This window comes from Oncorhynchus clarkii, chromosome 20 (genome assembly GCF_045791955.1).
Source record: "Oncorhynchus clarkii lewisi isolate Uvic-CL-2024 chromosome 20, UVic_Ocla_1.0, whole genome shotgun sequence".
Lineage (NCBI taxonomy): Eukaryota > Metazoa > Chordata > Actinopteri > Salmoniformes > Salmonidae > Oncorhynchus > Oncorhynchus clarkii.
In genome coordinates this window covers 33271931-33295909 of record NC_092166.1, presented here as the reverse complement: position 1 = coordinate 33295909, position 23979 = coordinate 33271931, and the positions used below count along the sequence as shown (strand labels likewise).

Below are 23979 nucleotides of genomic sequence, written 5' to 3'. Positions count from 1 at the left end.
AGCAATGTGGAAAACATTTATCCACCCTGAAGAACGTATTCAGTGAATACAGACTCTGTTACATCAACGATAAGCCCAGCTTGTCCATCTGACATTTGAGAGGGACATGACAAGTACATTTCGCCAGGAAGGAGAATGGAATCAGAAACTTCCCGTGTGGCTGCATCAAGGAGGCTGCAACTCTTCTAAATAGTAAGCAACAACCTTTTTGGCCCTGGCCACCGTGCCAGAATGATTTATTCATTGGTATGCCCTCATGTAAGCCTACTGTTTGTTTGCCAATTATTTGTATGTAATGTAAAGTTTAGGCCTTTGCTATTTACTTCAATGCATCTTTTAATCTGTGATTCTTAATGTCATTTCTTGCTTTTGCAGGTTTAACTGCTATTGATAGATATACAGCTTTGCGTTGTTTGATGGGTATAGGGACAATTGCCAATGTAGCCTAATTGGTTGTGCTCTGAAGTGAGCCTTGGCGCAGTGCTCCTGTTGTCCTGGCTATCCACTCCAGTGGTGCTGAAATTGGAAGTGCCTCTTAATAAATCCTCTCATGGATAGGCGTACCACTAGCGGGACAACTTCCGGTGAAACTGGAGTGGGCGCAATTCAAATAAATAATCATAAAAATGATGGATATTAAACATTTAGGTACATACAAGTGTCTTATATCGGTTGAAAGCTTAAATTCTGCACTGTCCGATTTACAGTAGCCATTACAGCGAAAGCATGCCATGCTATTGTTTGAGGACGGTGCCCAACATCAAATATTTTTCCACTGGTACAGGTTTCATAAATTCACAAAAAGCGATTCAAAATTCACATACTTTTTGAACATCTTCCTCTGATTTGTCATCCAAAGGGTCCCAGCTATAACATGTAGTGTCATTTTGTTAGATAAAATCCTTTATATCCCAAAAAGTCTGTTTAGTTGGCGCCATCGATTTGAGTAATCCACTTGTTCAACATACAGAGAAAGGAATCCAAAGATCTACTCCTAAACTTTGTTAAAACAAGTCAAAATACATTTCTATGTAATCCTCAGATACCCTAAAATGTAATCAAACTATAATATTTCTTACGGAAATTAGTATGTTCAATAGGAAACCGATTTTAGCAGGTGCGCCTTGTCTTCATGGCGCGCGAAAACATGAATTTCCAAGACTGTGTCCCTGTACTAAAACGTTTATTTCTTATAGACTGCTATGAGCACTATGACAGGCAGTTTACTTTGGGCATGTCATTCAGGCGGAAATTGAGAAAAAAATGGGCCTAGCCCTAAGAAGGAGCCTAGCCCTTTCATCTTGTTGACTGGCGGTAACCTTCTGTCCATGATCCTGAATTGATGGTTAAGTTGTGTGCTTATTTAGCGCATCTTAGGCTACCAGTCTTCGCGAGGCTTCTCTTCAACCTCCTGTGTGCAAAATGACAGTTGTTGTGAATATGGCTGCATTTCAGATAGGCCTACAGGCCTACATGTAGGACCAATACCGTGTGTAGCCCACTAAAAGAAGTAGGCAAGCATTCACTCTATAATCATTCACTTGCATTACACAGTTGTTGAGTGATAGGCTACTGTAAAAGTGATGTGAATACTGTAAAACTCCACATAGCCTACTTTTTCGCCCACTCCCTGTTCTCTTGCTATAGTGTGTGTGTGAGTAAAACTCCCCAAACACAGAAAGTATTTCCCACTTGCAGAAGTTGAGGCTTGTTTACGCTCATTGCATATTATCCCAAATTCGACAGCATCGTAGCCTAGTTCTGATGATTGAAGTTGAAGTTATGAAGCCTGAATCTTTAATAGCCTATTGGTGCTCATACTGTCGAGCTGATCTGTACGTGTTGGTAGGTGCAAATTATGTGCAGCTTCGGATACACTTGTATGTCAGCAGGCGCATATCTTTATGATATATAAAACAACGTTTTTTGATATGTACGGCTACATTTCAGATACGTTTTTGTACATTTGAACAGTAGGACTAATCTAACTTATGTTATTAGGGCTCTAAAACAATACTAGTTGTGCCAATACTAGTTGTGATTATGGATGGGATACGTTCTGCCCTGATGAACACTGACATTTTGATATGAAGTCTGTCAAGGTCACACAGAGACGGAGCTTAGATTTTTTTTGTAGCATCTAAGGTATTATCGCAAGAGCCCACAAGAGAGAATTCATAGCTGTGCATCTTGCATGAGGGCACCATCATATCAGGCATAACTAGAATGAAAACTCACCGTTTACAGACGGAACGCTAATATAGTTCAAGTAGTTTATTTGCCATTTGCAAATATTAAAATTAACACATACTGCACATTTGAGTTCATTGTATAGATCTAGTCTACACGCCGCATTCAATTGGTCATGTTTATCAGATAGGCATGTTGTGAATAACCTTTGATTTTGGCCTTGAAATTATGCAAATAGAGTGCATTCGGAAAGTATTCGTACTCCTTCACTTTTTCCACATTTTGTTACATTACAGCCTTATTCTAAATTGGATTACATTAATTGTATTCCTCAATCTACATACAATACCCCATAATGACAAAGCAAAAACAGGTTTATAAAATGTACAACATTTTTTTTCAAATGGAACAGAAATACCTTATTTGCATAAGTATTCAGACCCTTTGCTATTAGACTCTAAATTGAGCTGAGGTGCATCCTGTTCCCATTGATCATCCTTGAGATGTTTTGCAACTTGGAGTCCACCTGTGGTAAATTCAATTGATTGGACATGATTTGGAAAGGCACACACCTGTTTAAATAAGGTCCGGCAGTTGACAGTGCATGTCAGAGCAAAAACCAGGCCATGAGGTCAAAGGAATTGTCCGTAGAGCTCAGGGACAGGATTGGGTTGAGACCCAGAAGGGTACCCAAAAAGTTCTACAGCATTGAAGGTCCTCAAGAACACAGTGGCCTCTATAATTCTTAAAAGGAAGAGACTCTTCCTAGAGCTGGCTGCCTGGCCAAACTAAGCAATAGGGGGAGAAGGGCCTTGGTCAGGGAGAGACTTTACTGACACTATACCAGGAAACCACTTCTCTATCAGGAACTATAGGAGAACAAGGGGGAAACCACTGTCAGCAAGACAAAGGAGCTGATCGTGGACTATAGGAAACATCGACGGGACTGAGCTGGTGCAGGTCGAGAGTTTCAAGTTCCTTGGTGTCCACATCACTAACAAACTATCATGGTCCAAACGCACACCAAGACAGTTGTGAAGTGGGCACGACAACAACAACAATAACATTTGGAGATGTGCTGTTGTCTGTTTTGCCCCCTTGCTAGGATTAATGAGGTCATCATCAGTGAACCTTAGAACATCACCAACCACAGGACCGGACCACCCAATGGGAGTTTGTGATTCAGTGGAGAGCCACTCAGGATCTGGAGGAACATTTCCCCATTTGCTTCATTGCTGAGGAGGCGGACAGGTGAGTGTCATGGCATCATGTTTCATGGTCCTGCAGCATCACCAGAACAGCTCTGGTACTTTGATACTTTCTGCTACTTCCTGCTACATTCCTCTGGAGAATCATCTCTGTTATGAAATTGTAATTTCCCAACGCAGCTGGAGAGAAGTTCTTATTTGATGTGGGTGTTTAACAATACAAATATGACATATTCTGTGTTTTTTTTTTTACCCTGATCCTTTCTTTCATGTCAGGCATTTATCAATCAGAGATGAGCTGTGTCCTGGTGGACACAGAAATGGGTTGTAGATTATTTTATGATCAAGGATGATCTATGTTGGAGCGTAAATAGGCATCTTAACAGATAAACCTGTGGACATGAGTACATACTAGTACTACTCATTCCAATATTTATCAAAATCATATTCATCATGATACTGATTGACTTTTCAGATAGTGCCCATCATTAAGAAGAAAAGTTCAAGTGGCCCAAACCTAAATCATGCTTTTACAATCCCGTTGTTTTGAATAAGACGGATACATTTTTACAATGACAAGATACAGTATCTCCTGTGTCAGTCACAGCCGAAGGTGGTTTGCCACGAGACGAAGATGACAGTGGAAGTGGAGAAGTTCTCTATCACTGGAATTCATGAGGACCATCTCCGCCTCGACGACCCCCGCAACCCGGCAACGCATCTCTAACAGCACCCATGTCATCGGAGTCACCCCCCCCCCCCCCCCCCCCCCTAAATGCCTGTGGCACTCAGACAGAGGTGAGTTTTAACTGAACTGGAAGTAGCAAATAGCCGATTAGCAGCATGAATGAATTTCTGCTTTGCAGAGAGGGTTATTGAATGAACAATTATCTTATGGTTGCAGTCCAAGATGAAATTGCATTGAGTCACATTCATTAGATCCTTTGATTTTCCGTCCGTAGGGCGGGCAGCGTCTAGTGTAAAATATTATATGGGGATGATGGCTATCTGGATATCTCTTTGGGTGAGACTTATTCACTCCTGGGTGTTTGTCTGTGTTATTAATATGGAACCTGGTCGAATGAAATATTCGCCCCAAAGGACAAAGCCTGACTGATTTTGAATTGGGGTTCCCTTAGAGAAAGGGTCAATACGTAGGGTTTTGATGAGGAGTGGGCCAGTGGTTCCTGCTGTCCTGTGTTACACCGACACACAACCCTCACACATTCACAAACACTACATACGCACACACACGCACACTGACACAACACAAACACACATGCATACGCACACTGACACAACACAAACACACACACACACGCACACTGACACAACACAAACACACACACACACGCACACTGACACAACACAAACACACATGCATACGCACACTGACACAACACAAACACACACACACACGCACACTGACACAACACAAACACACACACACACGCACACTGACACAACACAAACACACACACACACGCACACTGACACAACACAAACACACATGCATACGCACACTGACACAACACAAACACACACACACACGCACACTGACACAACACAAACACACACACACACACGCACACTGACACAACACAAACACACATGCACACGCACACTGACACAACACAAACACACACACACACGCACACTGACACAACACAAACACACACACACACGCACACTGACACAACACAAACACACATGCACACGCACACTGACACAACACAAACACACATGCACACGCACACTCACACATACTTTTACACTCATCATTTACTGCTGCTCCTCTGTTCTTTATTTTACTCTTATTGTAATCTTTCCAAATACCTAGTCACTTTACCCTGTCTTCATGTACATACTTACCTCAAGTACCTCATACCTCTAGAGGCACATTGCTCTTGTACTGTCACTCCCTGTATATAGCTCCATTCTTGTGTCATTTATTTGATTCATTTTATGTTACTATTTTATGTTATTTTTACTTTTAAACTCTGCATCGTTGGAAAAGGTTTGTGAGCAAGCACTTCACTGAAACGTCTACACCGGTTGTACGGCGAACGCGATAAATCCAGTTTGATTTAACTACGAGGACCTAATTTCCAAGAACAAAATCCACACCTTCGACAACCCCAACGACATCATCACCAGGAGGAGATCCATTTCTACAGCCAGTACGCCGAAACATGGCGATGTGACCCTGGGCTTCAACGCACACAGGGACAATGTCACAGTCATGGAGAAAAGATTTGGCATGTTCACTAACCAGTTTGAGTTCTACCAGACGAGCCAGTGTGTTTCCCCTGACTACCCGCCAGACTTGGCGGTGAAGTAAATCATCTACAGTGGGGCAAAAAAGTATTTAGTCAGCCACCAATTGTGCAAGTTCTCCCGCTTAAAAAGATGAGAGAGGCCTGTAATTTTCATCATGGGTAAATGGGAACAGACTGCTGGATGATTTTGGGTGATACCCCCTCAGTTCAGTGACCTTTGACCTCTCTGGCTGTAGGTGTACATCAGCTGTTCAGTAATCCTGTGTGAGGCTGGGAACCTCAACACCCGGTGTGCCCAGGGCTGCGTCAACTCAACCTCCCCCAGTCTGCTGGTCACCACCACCGCAAGAGAGAAACCCTTATGCAAACTGCCAGGGTCCCAGGGTCCTTTGTGCCTGAGACTTCCAAAAGCTTAGGTAACTATAGCTGAGGGTAACTATAGCTCAGGACAAGCTAGAAGTCAAATGTTGTACTTTGAATGGTTGAAGTTACAACAGTTCTTATCTGCAAGTCTAGTCCTAACAGTCATTAGCATGTCAGCCTCCATCTCAGTCTGGATGGAAAGGTGTTTTTGTGTTTCGCAAAGAGTTTTGGTGAAAAGGGTGTTGACTTGTTTTCTTGTCCATCCAGTGACCAACATGAGCATGGTGTTCATGGCTGGGTGTCTCCTGACAGCCGTTGCCAAAGCAACTAGGGGTCAAATACCAGTTAGATGACAGCCATCCTCTCACATGTAGCCTGCAATATTTAAAGAAGAATGAGGGGAACCATGCTGTCTATCATTTGGCACAGCGGTCTCTAACTTTTACAAGGATTATGTCAGCCTCTTGGGATCAATGAAGTATACCCATTCATCCATGAACATACTTAGTGGACACTCCCACTAACATGTTTTAAGAGTTAAGTGTTCGTTTCTCATCATCATCTACAGCTGCAGGATCTTCATTTGATCACACTGGAATATAAAACATATATGTGTACCTGAGGTTGCAAAAGGCTTCTGAAGTTTGTCATTTCCACTTAGAAATCTCAGACTTGGTTTTCCCTTACAAAAAAAGGTACAGATCTTTGCATATTTAAAGATGGAATCCGCAGTAGGGGGAAACAGCCACACTGTCCACCCCCACGGGCGTGGTTGTGTTTTTTTGTTCTGTAGACAAACTACAGGTGCATCGCGCGCATCATGGTTTAAAAATAAATAAATGCATTTCATATGCTGATGCTCTATCGCGCTTGCAATGATCACAAACGGACGTGGCAGGTTCACCATTCAGGATTCCAGATTTTAAACTAGCTTATCCCCCCATATTGACTAATTAATGTGATTAGCAAAGCTCCTGAATGTGCACTGTCCTCTGCTATAGAGGTGTGCTCTTTCACTCTGTCAAACTCAGGCGTGAAAGAGGAGCTTTTGGCGTCAGAGGACAAGTACCTTCTGGTCTTTTAAATCCAAATTGTGTGTGTGTGTGTATTTTGTGACATTATTCATGACATGATTAATGAATGTGGACTTTTAACACAGCCAATTTAATATTTGCCTAATTCATTGATTAATGTATTCGTGGCCCGTCTGTCAGTTGAAATCCCTTTTAAGCCTACTTCAAACAAATGGACGCTACCAATTCGATGATATAATTTTTTTTACAGACATTGCTCAGGCATTGTCTGTGCCTCTAACTTGTGTTTCATCCAAGTCTGTTTCATCACTCAGCTCTAAGCATTTAGCGCCCTCTGCTGCCCACTTCATAGTACTGCTCCAAAATCCATCGATGTCCTTTTCATAGAGGGTCAAATCCTAATCTTGCACAACAAACATATGAGTTCTTGAAGCAGATGTCAGGTTAGGGTTGTTTTCACCTGAGATAGTGCGTCATCAGTTTGGTTCCTTTAGTTAAGTCAATTTTATTGATTGATTCATTATATTAGCATTTTTTTGAAAATATACTAATTTCAGTCCTGTAAAATATGAATAAAACAGACTAAAACTGCCATTGTTCTATTGACCAACTACTAGATTACTGTAATAATGATAAACAATACACGTCATTACCATCTTCTCAATAGGAAAAACATCCTTACAACACACTCACATTCATCTTATTGTAAAATAAAAGCATGAATGTTACCCGTTACCATGTAATGACTTGGTAATAACAATGTTTAGTGCAGAGTTTGTTCACTTATGTTCAATAATTACATAATACTAGTTTCGAATACCGACTCATTCTTACAGAAACAGTGTCACAGATTGTCAATAAAAGAGAGACGAGGGAGAATCAGAAGTATGATCAAAGATTTTTGTACAACAAGAAGTGCAAGAAATAACAGTGCCATGAGAATACCAGAGGGCCCTCAGAGACCTCTCTGTGTGTGTGTGTCTGTGTGGATAAGAGCGTTGGCTAAATGGCTAAAATATAAAGGTAAAAATGTGTGTGTGTGTGTGTGTCCCTCTGCAAAGGAATGAAGGCGAGTGCAACTAAGTATGAGGGAGGAAAAAAAGCAGAGTGTACATGCATGTTTCGTAAAAATGAAGGAAATGAATGCTGTATACGAGGATAACCACAGTTGGGTCTATGGTGATCAAGTTCATAATTTCCCTTCTCTCTCCATCTCTTCACTCTCCTCTCCCTCCAGTTGTCCAGAATGTTGTCTTCGCCTCCGGTCTGTTGTTGTTGTTATGACGACGTCACACCATTGTCGTTGGCGGGCTCTGGACTATCAGGACCTAGACAGAGAGAGATCTGAAAGTCAAGAGTCCTTGTTCGGCCTTGTCCTATCGCCCATTAAGTATTAGAAAGGTGACTCTCCCTCATCTCCCCAAACAATGCCTAGGCCACAGTCAACAGGATTTTAATGGCCCAGCACGGCCCAGTGTTTTTTTCTGATCATGTGACACATTGGGTAGACTGTCAATGCCATGTCAATTCCCTCTTTCACCACTGAGTCATGAAAAGGAGGCTTACAGTATAGTAGCTTATGAACATTCCCATGCTTGCACATACTCATACAGTATGACACAGAGAGGGGTCCAGAGAGCAGATACATACAGACAGTCCTGGGGAAGCCCAGAGATCTGTTTCTGTTCTCTGGGAGTCTGGGTCTTTTCACAGGGGGTTTGCGATCTGAGGACCCCGTCTCCAGATCGTTGGGGCTAATCCGTTCCATGCCTGAAGGGAAATGATATGAGACATACACACAGGGCACACAGACGGTGACTGGTGACAGGGGGTAGTTGCAGTAATGTAAGAGTCATGATAAGCAGAGATCTATTGGATAGTCCCTGGCAGAGGGATGGACAGAGGAATGGTCAGCGTACCTAACAGGCACAATGAGTCAGTTTTCAATGACTGAAATAGCAAGCAAATAAATTCATCAAATCACAAATTGGAATTCAAACATCGGAATTCAAAAGATAGTGTAAAACAAGCGTATGCATGCAGGGATCTGTAGAGACAAACATGTATGTACAGACAGACGTACAGCACACATTCACACATGCAGTGAACCCACACACGCTCACCCTCACACATACCCATGTCACATGAGTCTGCCTTCCTGTTGCGATGCGGCTTCAGTGGATAACCATTTCTTCCTCCCTCCTCATCTGATTAAATAGTCAAAAGGTCAACCTGCCGCCATCATCATCATCATCATCATCATCAACAACAATAATACAATATTCATAGCCATTGATCATTTTTGGGACTGCATGCACATTTTTATTTACATTTGAGTCATTCAGCAGACGTTCTTTTCCAGAGCGTTATCAATTATCACTACAATGATTTCTTAATAAAACCACCTTCAGTGAAATTCCATCATAGTGCTACCTTGACAACCAGCATGATCAGGAGAGTCAAACACAGGCTTGGTAGAAGCAGGAGGCACAGGAGGAAGGCTTTTCTTCTCATTAGTCCCTTCGTCTTGACTGACAGGAGCTTGAGACAAATCAAAAGAGGGCTTGGCAGAGGCAGGTGGAACAGGAGGTGTGGTTCTCTTCTCATTGGTGGTTTCCTCAGGCGGAGTGACAGGAGGCAGTGTCTTTGGAGAGGTCTTATCTCTACCAGGCTGTGGAGATAGATTGTACATATTGTTAAGTCATTGAGACAGACACAAACAACAAACAGCGACACAAGAAACAAAGAGACACAGACAGACGAAACAGACACACCTTTTCAGGAATGGGGGGCCGCTGCCCCTCTGCCCCTCTTTCTTTCTGCACACCCTCACGTCTCTTTTCATTATTCTCCTCTTCTACCTTGTCTCCCTCTGTCCATCCTATACCATCAGTTGATTTCTCTACAAAGACAAAAAAGTGTGAAACAAAAGTGATATTGTAATTCGGTAACGACTCTACATCCACGTTCTAGCACATGCAGTAGCCGGAGCCAAACGCGGTCAACCGGCTCAAATCAGTCTTATCTAGCAAAATATGAAATTGTGTTTTTTACATTGGATAAAAGTAGAGTCTCAGAGCTATTTAATACACCTCTAGTTAATACACCTCTAGTTAATACACCTCTAGTTAATACACCTCTAGTTATGTATGTTGCAGTACCGGAGCTTCCCTGCAGGTGTCTCTGTTTAATGCTGGCCAGGCTGGGCTTGCTGCTTTGAGAAGGGGGTTCTGGTTTCTGTCCACAGGGGGCACCCTCCTTCCTGTCCTCCATGGACTCCGTCCCCTCTGTCTCCTTTGTCCGTCTCTCCACCTCCGTCTGTGTGTCTGTCTGAGTGCTGGGCATCGACAGGTCCTGACAGACTGGCTCTGTCTGTCTGTCAGTCTGTCTGTCAGTCTGTATGTCAGCCTGTATGTCAACCTGTTTGTCTGTCAGAGAAGCGGAGGACATTGCATGTCCATTGGCACGGGACTCTGTCTGGGTGTCTGATGCAATCGGCGTGTCCTTCTGTCTGACTGTGTCTCTGCCCACTGGTCTGATCTCAAAGCTACTGTCTGAGTCCTCGTCTTCTGCTCCGATACAATTGTATACCACCCCGACCAGATCTGAAGGCTGGAAGGTGGGAGAGAGACAGAGTGAAGAGAGTAGATTGTACGGCTTACATTGTGTCATATATGCACATTTTTACTATTTTAATTTTACATGGTGGGTCACCATTGACACCAGGGTCTCATTTACAAAGGAGCCCTACGAACATGAACCTACACAATTTGACACAAAGAATGTAAGATAATAATATAAATACAAGATGAATCAAAACAAACACAACTCTCACATATCTGTCCAATGGAGACCAGCAAGTCTAATTTCAAGGCTATTCCATGAGCTGGGGCTATAAAAACTAAAAGCATCCTCGTGGACATTCTACACATGGGACACTCGAAGTCAATCTTAAATGAATCATTGTTCATTAACAGTTAACAGGAGAGGTTTCAACAAACTGGATGCCATAGTACACATCTGTCAGGAGCTCTACCGAGGCAGTCCCATTAGTTCTCTTAAATACTGCTGGCAAGTTATATTTACAAGGTTTAGCTTATTCATCATATATAATTAATTCATCATTAACGTTTGCTTCATTCATGTGACCGACCAATACCGCTTCATAACATGTGACAGACCAATACCTCAGGAGGCTTCTTCTCTCCAAGCTGAGGCCTTAAAACTGAGATATCCTTTTGTTCTCAAAACAAGGTTCTGGACGTACTGCCAAATTGCAGATGCTGATAGTGAGGATTCGTTCAATCAGTCACTTACATGAACACGGCAATTGGTTATTAGAAAAGCACAAACCTAAAATGTGCCATCACAGCATTTTTCCCTAGGTCAGTGGAGACCCGCGGGACCTCCAGAACCAGCCAGTCCAGAGAGTGGGTCTGAAAATGGCTGGATCTCCAATTAATACGTGAGCTGAGGTAGTAGGGGAGTCTCTGAAGAACCGCTATTACATTCTATGTAATAGATTACATAAAATGGAAAAGCATGCATGCTGTACTGTGATGCATTTTGTAATGAGTGGGATAGACTAGTCAGGTAAAACTCCTGGCCATATTCATGAACTAGGGACAGACCTACCTAGGTACGTTCCTACCTGTCTCTGTGTGAGGCAGTGGGGGCTAGGCCTGCCCCCCCTCATCCCAGGCAGTGGTGTGCCCTGGATGGGCCTAGGGGACGGCATCATCCTCCCATTGGCTCCCACCTCAATGATGGCCTCCCCCTTCCCACGATCCTTAGGGTGCTGAATCATAGAGTACACGTTCTCTGAGCCACTACTGAGAGAGAGAGAGACCGAGAACGAGACAGAGATGTATTATAAACTGATAAACTGACAATAAACAATTATTTTATAGTATATTTTATAGTTGTATTTATAACGAGGACCTGTAATCATATGCTCGCCAATAAATCAACTAAATGTGTGCATGACTTTTCAGGACTCCCTCCGTACTCTGTTTCCTGATTGGAGATGGTGGAGCTGCGGTTCTTGCGGAACCCGGAGAAGATCGACAGCACACTGCGTCTCTTCTTCCTCCTCAGGGACTGAGCTTGATGGAGTAGTGACAGCTGACTGTGGGGAGAGATAAAGATATGGGTAGCTGGGTCACTGAGAGTGCGTGTGTGTGTGTGAGTGAATTGTGCGTAGCCTACCTGTCAGGCAGGACTCTCTTGGTATAGAAATCCGGCAGTCCATCCTCCAGCACGTTGACTCCTCCGTTCTCTGAACAGTGCTGAGAGGACGGAGATAACAGGTTTACACCACAGCCACCAACACAAATTCTGCTGTCACACTGAAACTACTGCCGTGCTATCCTGTGCAATTATCATGTATCATGTACATACACCCTACTCCCTATACTGCTTTTGACCAGGGCCCATGGGGCTCTGGTCGAAAAGAAGCGCACCATACAGGGAAAAGTGTGTCATTTGGGACGCAGCTGAGGAATCTGATATGCCGCCAACAGAGAGATGCCTTGGGACATTGCGGATTGGAGAACATGATAAACGAGTGAGTCATGAGATAATGCGACAGATTCACAGTCATAAAGAAACCTATTTTTAGGATGCCTCTGGCATGAAAAACCAGGATGACTCCAATTCTAGAATACCAATACACTGCATTAGAACTGAGAGGTGAATAGATTTGTTTGGCTCAGAGGCCTGGTCAACCCCTACCCCCTAGGTACTTAAGTTTAACTAAAATGATTGGGTAAGTATTGTCTGTGTCACATTTCACACAGCCTAGTGGGTACGTTTGAACTTTCAACTTGACCAGCTTTCAGATCTGTATGAAGTGCTTAGGGAGGCTATTTAGGATTGGGTCTGGCTCTTCTTTACAGGTCAGAGTTGACTCACTGTTTCCACGGGGACTTGTCCTCGACAGTGCCTTCGCGGGGGCCGTGGCCTGACCTGTGTCACGTGGCGCAGTGGTGCACCCTGGGTAGGCAGGGTGTACAGATCCTCCCATGATGCTGAGCGGGATAGGGGGCCAGAGTGAGTCGGGGAGGAGGTGGGATCATCACCAAGACCTAAAAGGGAGGGAGAGAAGATTCAAAGTTGTGTCAAATCCATGTTAATCCACATAAAATGCCCTGCATGAAAACTTTATTATTAAGGTAAGCTCACTCAATCTGGTTGACACCGGACGAATCCTTCTGGTTCTGGAGCTACGTTTCTTGATGGCGATGGTGTCCTAGTAAGACACGAGAGAGAGGAAAGGCAATGTGATAAGAGCAATGGAAAAATGCACTCGTACACGCACACATATACACCCGCCCACACACTTACGATGTTCATGCCCAGGCCTTCCTCGTCGGGGAAGTCCAGTGAGTCTGTGATTCTGGATTGTCTGATGATGCGCCTGCCTGTCCCTGCGTCATCCAAACGCTTCGCCTGGGACACCTGACACAGCTAAGACAACCGAGAGGCATTTACAATGCTATATACTGGTCCGACACAATGGGAACTGGTCTGGCTTGAGACTATGCTCTCTGGTGTGAGATGGTGGGGAGATGAAACTGAGATTGAACAAGTCACTGTTCTAGAGGTACATAGATGTACACAGAGGTCCCAGAGGTACACAGAGGTACACAGAGGTACACAGAGGTCACAGAGGTACACAGAGGTACACAGATGTACACAGAGGTACACAGATGTACACAGAGGTCACAGAGGTACACAGATGTACACAGAGGTCACAGAGGTCACAGAGGTACACAGAGGTACACAGAGGTCACAGAGGTACACAGAGGTACACAGATGTACACAGAGGTACACAGATGTACACAGAGGTCACAGAGGTACACAGATGTACACAGAGGTCACAGAGGTACACAGAGGTACACAGAGGTCACAGAGGTCACAGAGGTACACAGAGGTCACAGAGGTACACAGAGGTCACAGAGGTCACAGAGGTACACCGTGCATAGAGGTAAAGACACATCGAGCACAGAGAGAGTAGTGTGTGTGTTAGTACCAGGGTTTTGTGAGTGGTGTAGAGCTCCTGAAGGATCTGATCCACTATGGAGTTGGTCAGATAGGAGACCACCGACAGCTTTACGTCCCTGAGGGAGAAAGATAAAAACAGAGAACGAGATCAAGGGAGGGAGAGAGAAAGAGATCAAGGGAGGGGGGAGAGAGAGAGAGGGGGGGGGAGTGAATTCTTCCTTCAAGTTCTCTATTCACACCCTACTCTTTAGTCTAGACCCTTCTCATCCCCTCCCTCTTTTTTTCCTCCCCCTCTTACTCCAGGGCTCTGTTGATGTCCTGTGCCGCTCTCTCCATCAGGGCGGTGCGGATGGTGGAGCGAGGGATGGAGACACGTTCTGAGACGGAGGAGAGCGGAGGGTTGAGTCGCTCAGCTGAGGAGGAGGACATGGGACACAGCTCCCGACACAGAGACACCATGGAGTCCACTATCACCTGGGAATGATCAGTCAACAAAGTCATCAATGTGACACTCTCTCATCCAATAAGTCCTGTCTACGATAAGAATCACAGTACCCATGTTTCCTTATCAGCAACCGTGGCCAGGTCTCCTGCCGAAGAATGTGTATATATATCCATCTATCTATCTTTCAATTCATCCATCATAGTCTAAATCCAACCATGCAGGGGGAGATGGAGTGTTGAGTGGTCTACCTGTAGTTCCTTATCAGCAGCCTTGGCCAGCTCTCCTGCTAGAGAGTCCAGTTTCTGTCTGACAGGCCCGTCCACTGAGAGAACATGGGCCAGCTCACACAGAGATGGGTAGAGCTGAGAGGGAGAGAGAGGAGCTTAGAATATATTCAACCACACATACATATGCATATTCAACACACACACACACGCATACACACACACACACTCACACGCGCACACACACACGCACACACACAAACAAACACACACACACACACGCACATATGCACACAGTATAGCTGAGAGAGACAGAGAGAGTGGTTTAGAATATATAAACACGCATGCATACGCACACGCCAACTTACTGCACGGGAGTTTCTGGCCTCCTTCAGGACCTGTCTGGCAGCCTGCAACTCCTCTCCTTCCTCTGAGCCTCGGAGAGCACACACCTGCTGCTGCACACGCACACACAGCCGCTCCATCACCTGACACACGCAGACACACACATACACACACACGCGCACGCACGCACACACACACACACACACAAACACAGACACAGACTCACACACAGACACACACACACACACACACGCAGACACACGCAGACACACAGACACACAGACTCACACACACAGACACACACACACACACAGACACACACACACACACACACACACGTCAGTCCGTGGGGTTTTGACTCAAAGGCTGTCTTTCTCGCCAAAATTACACTGTTTACATAAGCTCACAGTATTTGTACCTGTTCAGCAGTGCTGGTGACCAGGCCTTGGTGCAGACGAAGAGCCTGTTTCTGAGAGAACCTCTGGGTCTGGTTGTTCCTCAACAGAGCACGCTGGATCTGAGAAACAAAGTGAGAGGGATGGGAAAGGAGGGATGTCGGTGGTGAAAGAAGAAGAGCAACAGAGAGAAGAAGAGGTGGTTTAACGAAGTGAACAGGGCAGAAATAAGAGAGACGGACACGAGACACGAGCTGCCGACGACAACAGTCGTGATGTCACACCCCAGGGGACCCACCTTGGTCAGCGCTTGGTCAATCTTCTCAGGGGCACTCCGGTAAGCCTGTGTGACATCATTGAGGGGGATGGACATGTAATGCAGGGTGAAGTTACTGTAAAGAGAATGAGTCAGCGAAAATGAAGAAGAGGAAAAAACCCAGAAATCATTACAAATCAATACCTTTTCTATGAATAATGATGAGTCATTGCCTTGGAAATGCTTGATGCGGTAGTTGGATATCACTCTAATGTCCTCTTTATGTGAATCCTTGTCACTAGAACTTAAAACAGGCAGTCAGGGTGCTTATGAAACGCTGTGCAACGACTGCAAGGCAAGCTCAGAGATATGCGTCTCTTGTCTTCTGACTTTCAGTCATGTCCCTCGTGTTCAGGTTTGTTTGAGTGAGTGGGTGAGAGCGTGTGTGTGTGTGTGTTGGGGTGCGTGTGTCTCACTGTTCCAGGGCCCGAGCCACATCTTGGAATCCTGTAGCCGTGGTGTTATTGCGATCCCACGTCACACTCCTTAGAAGGATCAAATGGGAGGAAGGAAGAAGGAGAAAGAGAGGGATAGATAAAAGGAGAAAAGGAGAGATCATTTGAATAATAATTGACTTGAAAACTGAAGCTCACATACATGGCACCTGTCAAATTACAAATTCAGAATTGCACAGCGTGAATAACCAAAGAAGTGCTTGTTCACTACAGAGTGTATTGAGAGCCGTAACACAACCCCTCATCATTACATTATCACTGCATTAACTACGGCATAGCAACTGAACAATGAACTTTCCCACATCCCCCTCAGTCTCTCTTTTCCCCCTGCCTCCCTCCCTCCCTCTCTCTCTCACCTCCCCCTTTCTTGCTCTCTACCAGCCCCCCTTTCTCCCTCCTCTCTTTCGCTCCCACTTTCCCTCGCTCCCTCTCTCTTACCTGAGTGTGGTGTTGATCTGCAGGGCTTTGCTGAGCATCTTAGCCCCCGCATCCTCCAGGCTGTTCCCACTCAGGTCCACCTTGCGCAGGCAGGTGTTGCTGCCCAGAGCGTTCACCAGCACTGTGCCCCGAGAGCGCAGGCGCGAGTCCGCCAGAGAGAGGGACTGCAGGGCCTGAGGACGGAGAGACGGAGAGAGGGGCGAGAGAGAGGATAAGGGCTCTCAAAACTGAAGTGAATTTGTAAAGTGTGTGTATGTGTGTGTCTTTGAGTGCTGTGTGCTTGTGTTATGTTTGTGAGTGATCAGCGTCAACAGCAGTAAATAATTGAGCGAGCTCGCCATGGTGATGCCGTATCTGCGCTGAGAGAGGAGCCCGGAACCGAGAGAATAAAGCACGTCCCAATGAATCATTCACTAGGGCCGGAGAGAACATACAGTGTGCCTGCGTAGAGTATGGCAGTGAGTGCGAGTACATAAACATACCCGGGTGGTACGTGTATGAGTTTGTGTGCGCGCGAGCGTGTCTCAGTGTGTGTTCACGTGCATGATGAAACTCACACACTCTTCCTCCTGCACTAACTGCACTAGTTTCTGCAGAATTTCATCCAGCACCCTGCAGACACATAATTGCCAGTGTTAGACAAAATACACATCTTCCCAGTGAGTGTTTCTACGCGCCTGCGGAGGACGGGTTACTGTCCCTACCTGCCCTTGAGGTTGAAGTTCTTGCCCAGCAGCAAGTGTTTGAGGGAAGGGTGTCTGGAGAAGGCCGGGATGACCCCTAGCAGATCAGCATCCAACCCTGAGAGACACATATGCACAGTATATCAGCTAATGCATATGAACTGGCATCTATGTTGGCCCTCAAAATACTCAGAAGACTGTGGCATGCGTAGGGAAAGAGAAAGGCACAAGGGTCACTCACCGTTGTCTGAGATGTCCAGACTACCAATACAGGCCACTCTGGGAAACAGCTCCTGGAGCACCCCGGCACCAGCAGACCTCAACTGAGAGAGAGAGAGAGAGAGAGAGAGAGAGAGAGAGAGAGAGAGAGAGAGAGAGAGAGAGAGAGAGAGAGAGAGAGAGAGAGAGAGAGAGAGAAGACTAAATCAGTCAAATGGAGAGACAGGAAGGCAAGGCAATTCGGACAGACAGGCGCCGTACCTCACAGCAGCTGAGGTCCAGGTGTAGGTCACTGATGTGAGGGTTGGAAGACAGGCCAAGGAAGAGAGCTCTGAGAGAGGCAGAGATGGAGAGATGGAGCGAGAGAGAGAGAGCGAGAGAGAGAGAGGAGGTCAAGAAAGGTCAATGCATAGCAAACTCATTTCAAATTGTTTTCTTCATTACCGTGACGGATTTCTCCATCAACCTCCCTAAGAGGAAACCATGTAGGATTTCTATTCACACACACTGAGGGGTGTTACAGCCGTCTTAAAGGATGTGGGAGAAAAGGAGTTTAGAGATTCCTAGAACTACTTGGCCAAGGACCAGTAAGTGCTTCAACTGAAACGTGGGAAGCGTGGTAAAGTGGCACACAACAAAAAGACAACTTGATAAGGAGATTGGTTTTTACCAACAAAACACCTTTCACAATACACACATGTTCAAGAATTCATTAAGTGTCGGTAAATAAATGATGGACTGAGTCAGAGCGTGAGTCAGACATTTTGGGAGGTGGCCAGAGCGGAGTGCCTATCTCACCTCAGAGTGTCCGGAGGGAGCTTCATGGAAGACAGGTTGACGTGCGTAAGACTGAAGGCTGAACTGAAGAACTGTCTGACGACAGGAAGAGTCTCCCTCACTTTCCTGAAAGAGAGAGAGAGCGAGAGGGAGAGAGGGGGAGAGAGGGAGAGAGGGAGAGCGAGGGAGAGAGGGAGAGAGGGAGAGAGGGAGAGCGAGGGAGAGAGGGAGAGAAAGCGAGAGGGAGAGAGGGAGAGCGAGGGAGAGCGCGAGAGACAGACAGAGTGGGAGAGAACCAGAGGGAGAGAGAGAGAATGCAAGATAGGGAGAACGAGAGTGTGAGAGACAGACAGAGATAGAGACAGAGTGGGAGAGAACCGGAGGGAGAGAGAGAGAGAATGCACGATAGGGAGAACGAGAGCGTGAGAGACAGACAGAGAAATAGACAGGCAGTAAATGGCCTTCAAAAAACAAGACTATAACATCAGACAATGTGAACAACACAAAACAAGTTTAAGTTACAAAAATGCTTTTTTTTAATCAAAACATCTGTTAACACAACTGGGCGTAAAATATTTTCCTTATGGAAAAATACACACACTTCAGAGCCCATAGCAATTGTACACCAGCTCAGGAATAAACTCATTCTGAGCATGTCAGTAAGAGCCCTCTGAGCCATACCAGGTAACAGAAACATCCAGGCATTTAATTGGAATACAGGGGACGGTATACTCCTAAATTGTAGAACAGCATAACTAACACTCATTTTAGCCTGACCATACAAATAATTCAGCATATAGTGACAGAAAGAGAGAGACGGAGGGGGTAGAGATAGAAAACAAAGGAAAGATGGAGAGAGAGAGAAAGAAAGAGTGTGTGTGTGTGTGAGAGAGAGAGAGAGAGAGAGAGAGAGAGAGAGGTAGGGGGTAAAGGGTTAATGGGGGCTCAAGTCAGAGAATGGCATGATGATAACAGGTTCGTGTGCTCGCCAACCTATGCGCTCATCGGAATAAATCATGACTGAAGACTGGCTTCAGTCACACAGAGATGGGCAGCAGATACACCCAGCACAGAGGGGCCAGTGTAGACATTGAACACTGTTACAGTCAGTGATTTGGAGGAAAGAGAGAGGAGAAAGAGTGAGAGTGAGAGTGAGAGAGAGAGGGGGGGGGGATTGCGCTGGCTCTTTCATTCTTATCAGTTCAAACCGATTTATGTTGTATTTAATGTGGCGAGATCAGAGCTCAGGCAGAGCGACCAAGGCTCCACTGACTGCTGCTAGTGAAGGACAGACACACAGAGAGGGAGGGATGGGAGAGGGGAGAGAGTGAGAGGGACATGTCGAAGAGGAGAAAGAGCTAGAGAAGGCGAGAGAGAAAAGACAGAGAAAGAGAGGCATGAGAAGAATGGAGAAAAAGAGAATAGAGAGGGTGACATAGCAGGGTGACGTTAATTGTCATGAATCTTGCCCTGGACGCAGAAATGAGAGATTTCTGTTAGATGGGCCAGCTACAAAATTGGATATATCGTAAAAGTTCATGAAAACAAAAATGTGCTTTTTGGTCTTGCACTTCCATATAATAAAACTCATGTCATATACAGTACAGTGTCAACGTCTATAATCACTATGTATTCACAGCCCTTGACTTTATGTGTTACAAAGTGGGATTCAAATGGATTTAATTGTCATTTTTTGTCAACGATCTACACAAAACACTCTGTAATGACAAGTTTTAAGAAGTGTATGGAAAATAAAACACAAACATTTCTTGATTAGATACGTTTTCAACCCCCCTGAGTCAATAAGTGTTAGAATCACTTATTACAGCTGTGAGTCTTTCTGGGTAAGTCTCTAAGAACTTTGCACACCTGGATTGTACAATATTTGCCCAATATTTTTTCTCCCAATTCTTCAAGCTCTGTCAAGTTTGTTGTTGATCATTGCTAGACAGCCATTTTTAAGTCTTGCCATAGATTTTTAAGATGATTTAAGTAGAAACTGTAACTAGGCCACTCAGGAGTTTTCTATGTCGTCTTGGTAAGCAACTCCAGTTTATATTTGGCCTTGTGTTTCAGGTTAATTGTCCAGCTGAAAGATGAATTTCAGTGTCTGTTGGAAAGCAGACTTAACCAAGTTTTCACTAGGATTGTGCTTGTGCTTAGCTGTATTCCATTTTTTAAAATCCTTAATACTCCCTAGTCCTTGCCGATGACAAGCATACCCATAACATGATGCAGCCACCACCAGTACAGTATGTACTGAATGTTCAGTATGTGTGGGGTACAGCAATGTGGTAGTCATTTAAAACTCATGTCAAACACTATTATTGCAAGTAAGATTGAATCCATGCAGCTTATTATGTGACTTGTTAAGCACATTTTTACTCCTGAACTCATTTAGGCTCGCCATTTAAAAAAGCGTTTTGTTTGTAAACATTTCTAGAAACACATTTGCAGTTTGACATGATGGGGTGTTGTGTGCAGACCGGTGACACAACATCTCAATTGAATAAACGTCGTATTCAGGCTGTAACACAGCAAAATGTGGAACAAGTCAAGGGGGGTGAATACTCTCTGAAGGCACTGTACATGGCGTCATACCCTGGGTTGTTCTGAACGGCCACGGAACACGCACCTCAATGCGCTCGCGACTCCTTCCTATGCGCTTCAAAACCACGGTCTGTTTCTCTGAATTGCTTTGTGCAAGCCTAAACACTGTAAGATCCTATTTTATAACCTAGTTAGTCATTTTGGCAATAGAACAAGCGTTCAAATAATGCCCAGCTGACCCAGATTGCAATATAAAATGGGCCCCTTTTGGATTGTGTTAACAGGATTGCAGGGTTGTGCTCCAATCAAAACAACTACAAGTGTGTCAAGTGAGCTGTTCTTCAACTTTGGTATGAATCATTTTCCCATAATCTCCAAACTGTTCCCTTTAAATTGCTACCATGATTATGCATTTCATATTTATTTTGTAAGAAACATTTCAATTTAGTCCTACCCATATAGGCCAATTCCCATGAGTGTAAAGGGTTAATTTAAGGTTTGGGTTAGGCATTAGGGTTAGCAGTGTGGTTAAGGTTAGGGTTCAAATCAGATTTTATGACTTTGTGGATGTGCCAGCTATTGACATCTCTACAGAGGTGCCTCCAGGGCAAGATTCATGACAATAAATGCCAACCTGCTCTATAGTAATAGCAGAGAGAGAGAGAGAGATAGTAGAGAGTAGAGAGAAGAGAGCGGGGGAGGTGAGGGAGACCGAGAATGTGCTGGCGCGTAGAGAGCCTGGGGATTTGAACAATAATTCCCTTCCAAAATTAGTCTCATTTTTCACAAACTTTTCTATAATGGATTAATCTGCTGAGCGGAGATGGGGTTGCTGCTTTGCCAGTCCTGAGGGAGGCCAGACGAGAGCAGACGAGAGATGCATCATGTCTGCTCTGCTCCAGCCTGCTCTGCTCCGCAAGGTAGGTAAACACTGGCTCAGAGACGGAAGAGATGGATGAGGGGGCTCGTCTTGTACAGTTGGACACATTTCTATCTAATTCTGTCTACGTGGTAAAGGGGTAAAGGCCCATCTCTGACAGAATGTGTTGTGCTCTGCACGGACACTTCCCTGAGAGAGGATACTGCTGGTTGCCTCTCAGGGATCAACAAAGTTAAGTGAATCGATATGGATGAAGGTCCATTTAAGGGGCTATAGAGTCACCTCACCTGTGAGAGAAGCAGTTCTTGGAGAGATTCAGGTAAGCGAGATCAACACAACATCCCCTCAACAGAGCGCCGAATAACTGTTATGGATAGAAACCAGTTAGTTAGCAGGATTAAATCACATATTATGTTAACACGACAACAAATACACACGAAGATCAATCGTGTCAACAAGCTCGGCAGTTTCACGATCGCTTCGCTAACACCGTCAGGAAGTCATTTTTGCAAAAACGCTAATGTGCCAAGGAAGTGACATTCTAACAAAGTCAACCAGACTCTCTTACAGGGGAGATTATATGGAGAAAACAAGATACGAACACAACAACAATCGTCAGAAAACAAAATCCCGAAGACACATCAGAGGAAGAGGAATGAGTTGAGAACGAGCAATGGCAGACCAGAAGCTTCCTGTCTCAGAACACACTGTAATATTCTATACAAACATTAATGCTCAACATAAAAGGCATAATATTCCTGCTATTGTGGCAGAATGTTCCTTCCCAAGTTATACAGATTAAATGTCATGTTTATACGTTTGTAGAATCCCAGAACTGTTATACAGTGTGTCCCGATTAGGGCGTCCACACTTCCACTTTAACGATTATAAAGTCCACTTCAATAAGTATGTCAGTTAAGACCATCCTGACCCTTGACCAGACAAAGCGTGTATCACTTTGAATTGTATGGTCAAAGTATGAAGCACTCTAGAATGGAGACGCTACTAACCGAGTCCACAGTGCAGTCGGTCCCAGAGAGGTCCAAATGAACCAGACAGTTTGGCTGGGCTAGGAACAGGTACATGTTCTGCAGAGAGATAGATGGAGAGAGAGAGCCTTTAAAGAGAGTAGTGCGTGCGTGCGCGTGCGTGCGTGTGTGTGTGCGCGTGTGTCTGGCTGTGTGTGCGTGTGTTACAAGCGAGCAGCGATGCGTGCGCGTGCGTGTACATGTGGCGTGTTGATGTGCCGGTCTCACCGTGGCGTCCTCCCCAGACAGAATCCCAGGGTTTTTGCTCAGGTCTAGGTGAAGGAGAGAGTTGGAGTAGTCATCACTGGAGCAGAGGGCCTGGGAGAGAGACATCACTCCTAAGATAGAGGAAGGGAGAGGGGGATGAATGAATAAAGAAATATGCATCGGTAGAAATAGTCTGTTGACGTGGGGAAGTCAAGGACCTGCAGAGGAGGAGGGAAAGCGTTTCAGAGCACCCTTATTAACTGGCCAACTATCAGAGCTAACTACTAATCCCATAAAACGTAAAATCTGAAACCAAAAAGACAAATATGGGCCCCTTGGTCCGTTATATTAGAGCAGCCCATTCAAATCTCTTTCAGATCTCTTCACTGCAGAGATTTTGAGAGAGAAAATAGTGACAAGAGCATGCTCAGTGAGCAGTGAACTCAATAAAGCCCACAAAACGGCAGACGTGCAGGGCCAGACCTTGTACTCTCATGTTTACTTTGAGGCCTGCAACAAAAGGCTACAATTAGAGCGATGAGGCAAAGACTGTGGAATAGCTAGCCCTGTGCTCTACCCTAGCACAGTAGATCAATCTCATCCCTAATTCGCCCAGATTAAAGAGGAAATTAGCACACAGCAGACAGCAGAGCAGACAACAGACAGGCATGTGGCGCATACTCTGAGAGGGAGCAGGTAGGCCATCCTCTGCCCATCCATGTGAATCCACACATTCACATGTTATGACTGTCTTTTTGAGGAGTCATCTGTAAATCTATCAATCTATAAATAGACTTCACATCATAAATGTGCTCTTGACAAATATAAGAGAACATAAACCTTAGGACCCTGTATGACCAAGAATAAAATTCTCTTGAATACCCCAGGCCCTATAGACGGGTTAGCTGAGAGCGTCAGGAAAACAATGCTTCACACTT

At 44.9% G+C, this 23979-nt stretch overlaps 1 protein-coding gene across 5 annotated transcripts in view; it reads right to left on the bottom strand.

The window, feature by feature from the left end:
• Positions 1 to 7554: 7554 nt before the first annotated feature.
• LOC139376266 (capping protein, Arp2/3 and myosin-I linker protein 3-like) overlaps positions 7555 to 23979 on the bottom strand; it is a 43613-nt gene continuing 27188 nt past the window's right edge. Inside the window, exons 13-40 of one of the 5 annotated variants that reach the window (XM_071118613.1) lie at positions 23063 to 23172; positions 22817 to 22894; positions 22094 to 22170; positions 18398 to 18502; positions 17861 to 17930; positions 17622 to 17703; positions 17402 to 17498; positions 17255 to 17309; positions 16698 to 16870; positions 16221 to 16289; positions 15787 to 15880; positions 15512 to 15610; positions 15117 to 15236; positions 14773 to 14886; positions 14378 to 14553; positions 14108 to 14195; positions 13420 to 13542; positions 13258 to 13324; positions 12988 to 13160; positions 12283 to 12362; positions 12083 to 12202; positions 11726 to 11906; positions 10236 to 10686; positions 9849 to 9976; positions 9508 to 9745; positions 9198 to 9281; positions 8725 to 8844; positions 7555 to 8402 (exon numbers count right to left, since the gene is read on the bottom strand). In XM_071118613.1, coding sequence (XP_070974714.1) covers positions 8353 to 8402; positions 8725 to 8844; positions 9198 to 9281; positions 9508 to 9745; positions 9849 to 9976; positions 10236 to 10686; positions 11726 to 11906; positions 12083 to 12202; positions 12283 to 12362; positions 12988 to 13160; positions 13258 to 13324; positions 13420 to 13542; positions 14108 to 14195; positions 14378 to 14553; positions 14773 to 14886; positions 15117 to 15236; positions 15512 to 15610; positions 15787 to 15880; positions 16221 to 16289; positions 16698 to 16870; positions 17255 to 17309; positions 17402 to 17498; positions 17622 to 17703; positions 17861 to 17930; positions 18398 to 18502; positions 22094 to 22170; positions 22817 to 22894; positions 23063 to 23172 — 3422 coding nt within the window. In that variant the 3' untranslated portion in view covers positions 7555 to 8352. The other 4 variants (XM_071118614.1, XM_071118615.1, XM_071118616.1 and 1 more) reach the window with 4 other exon arrangements.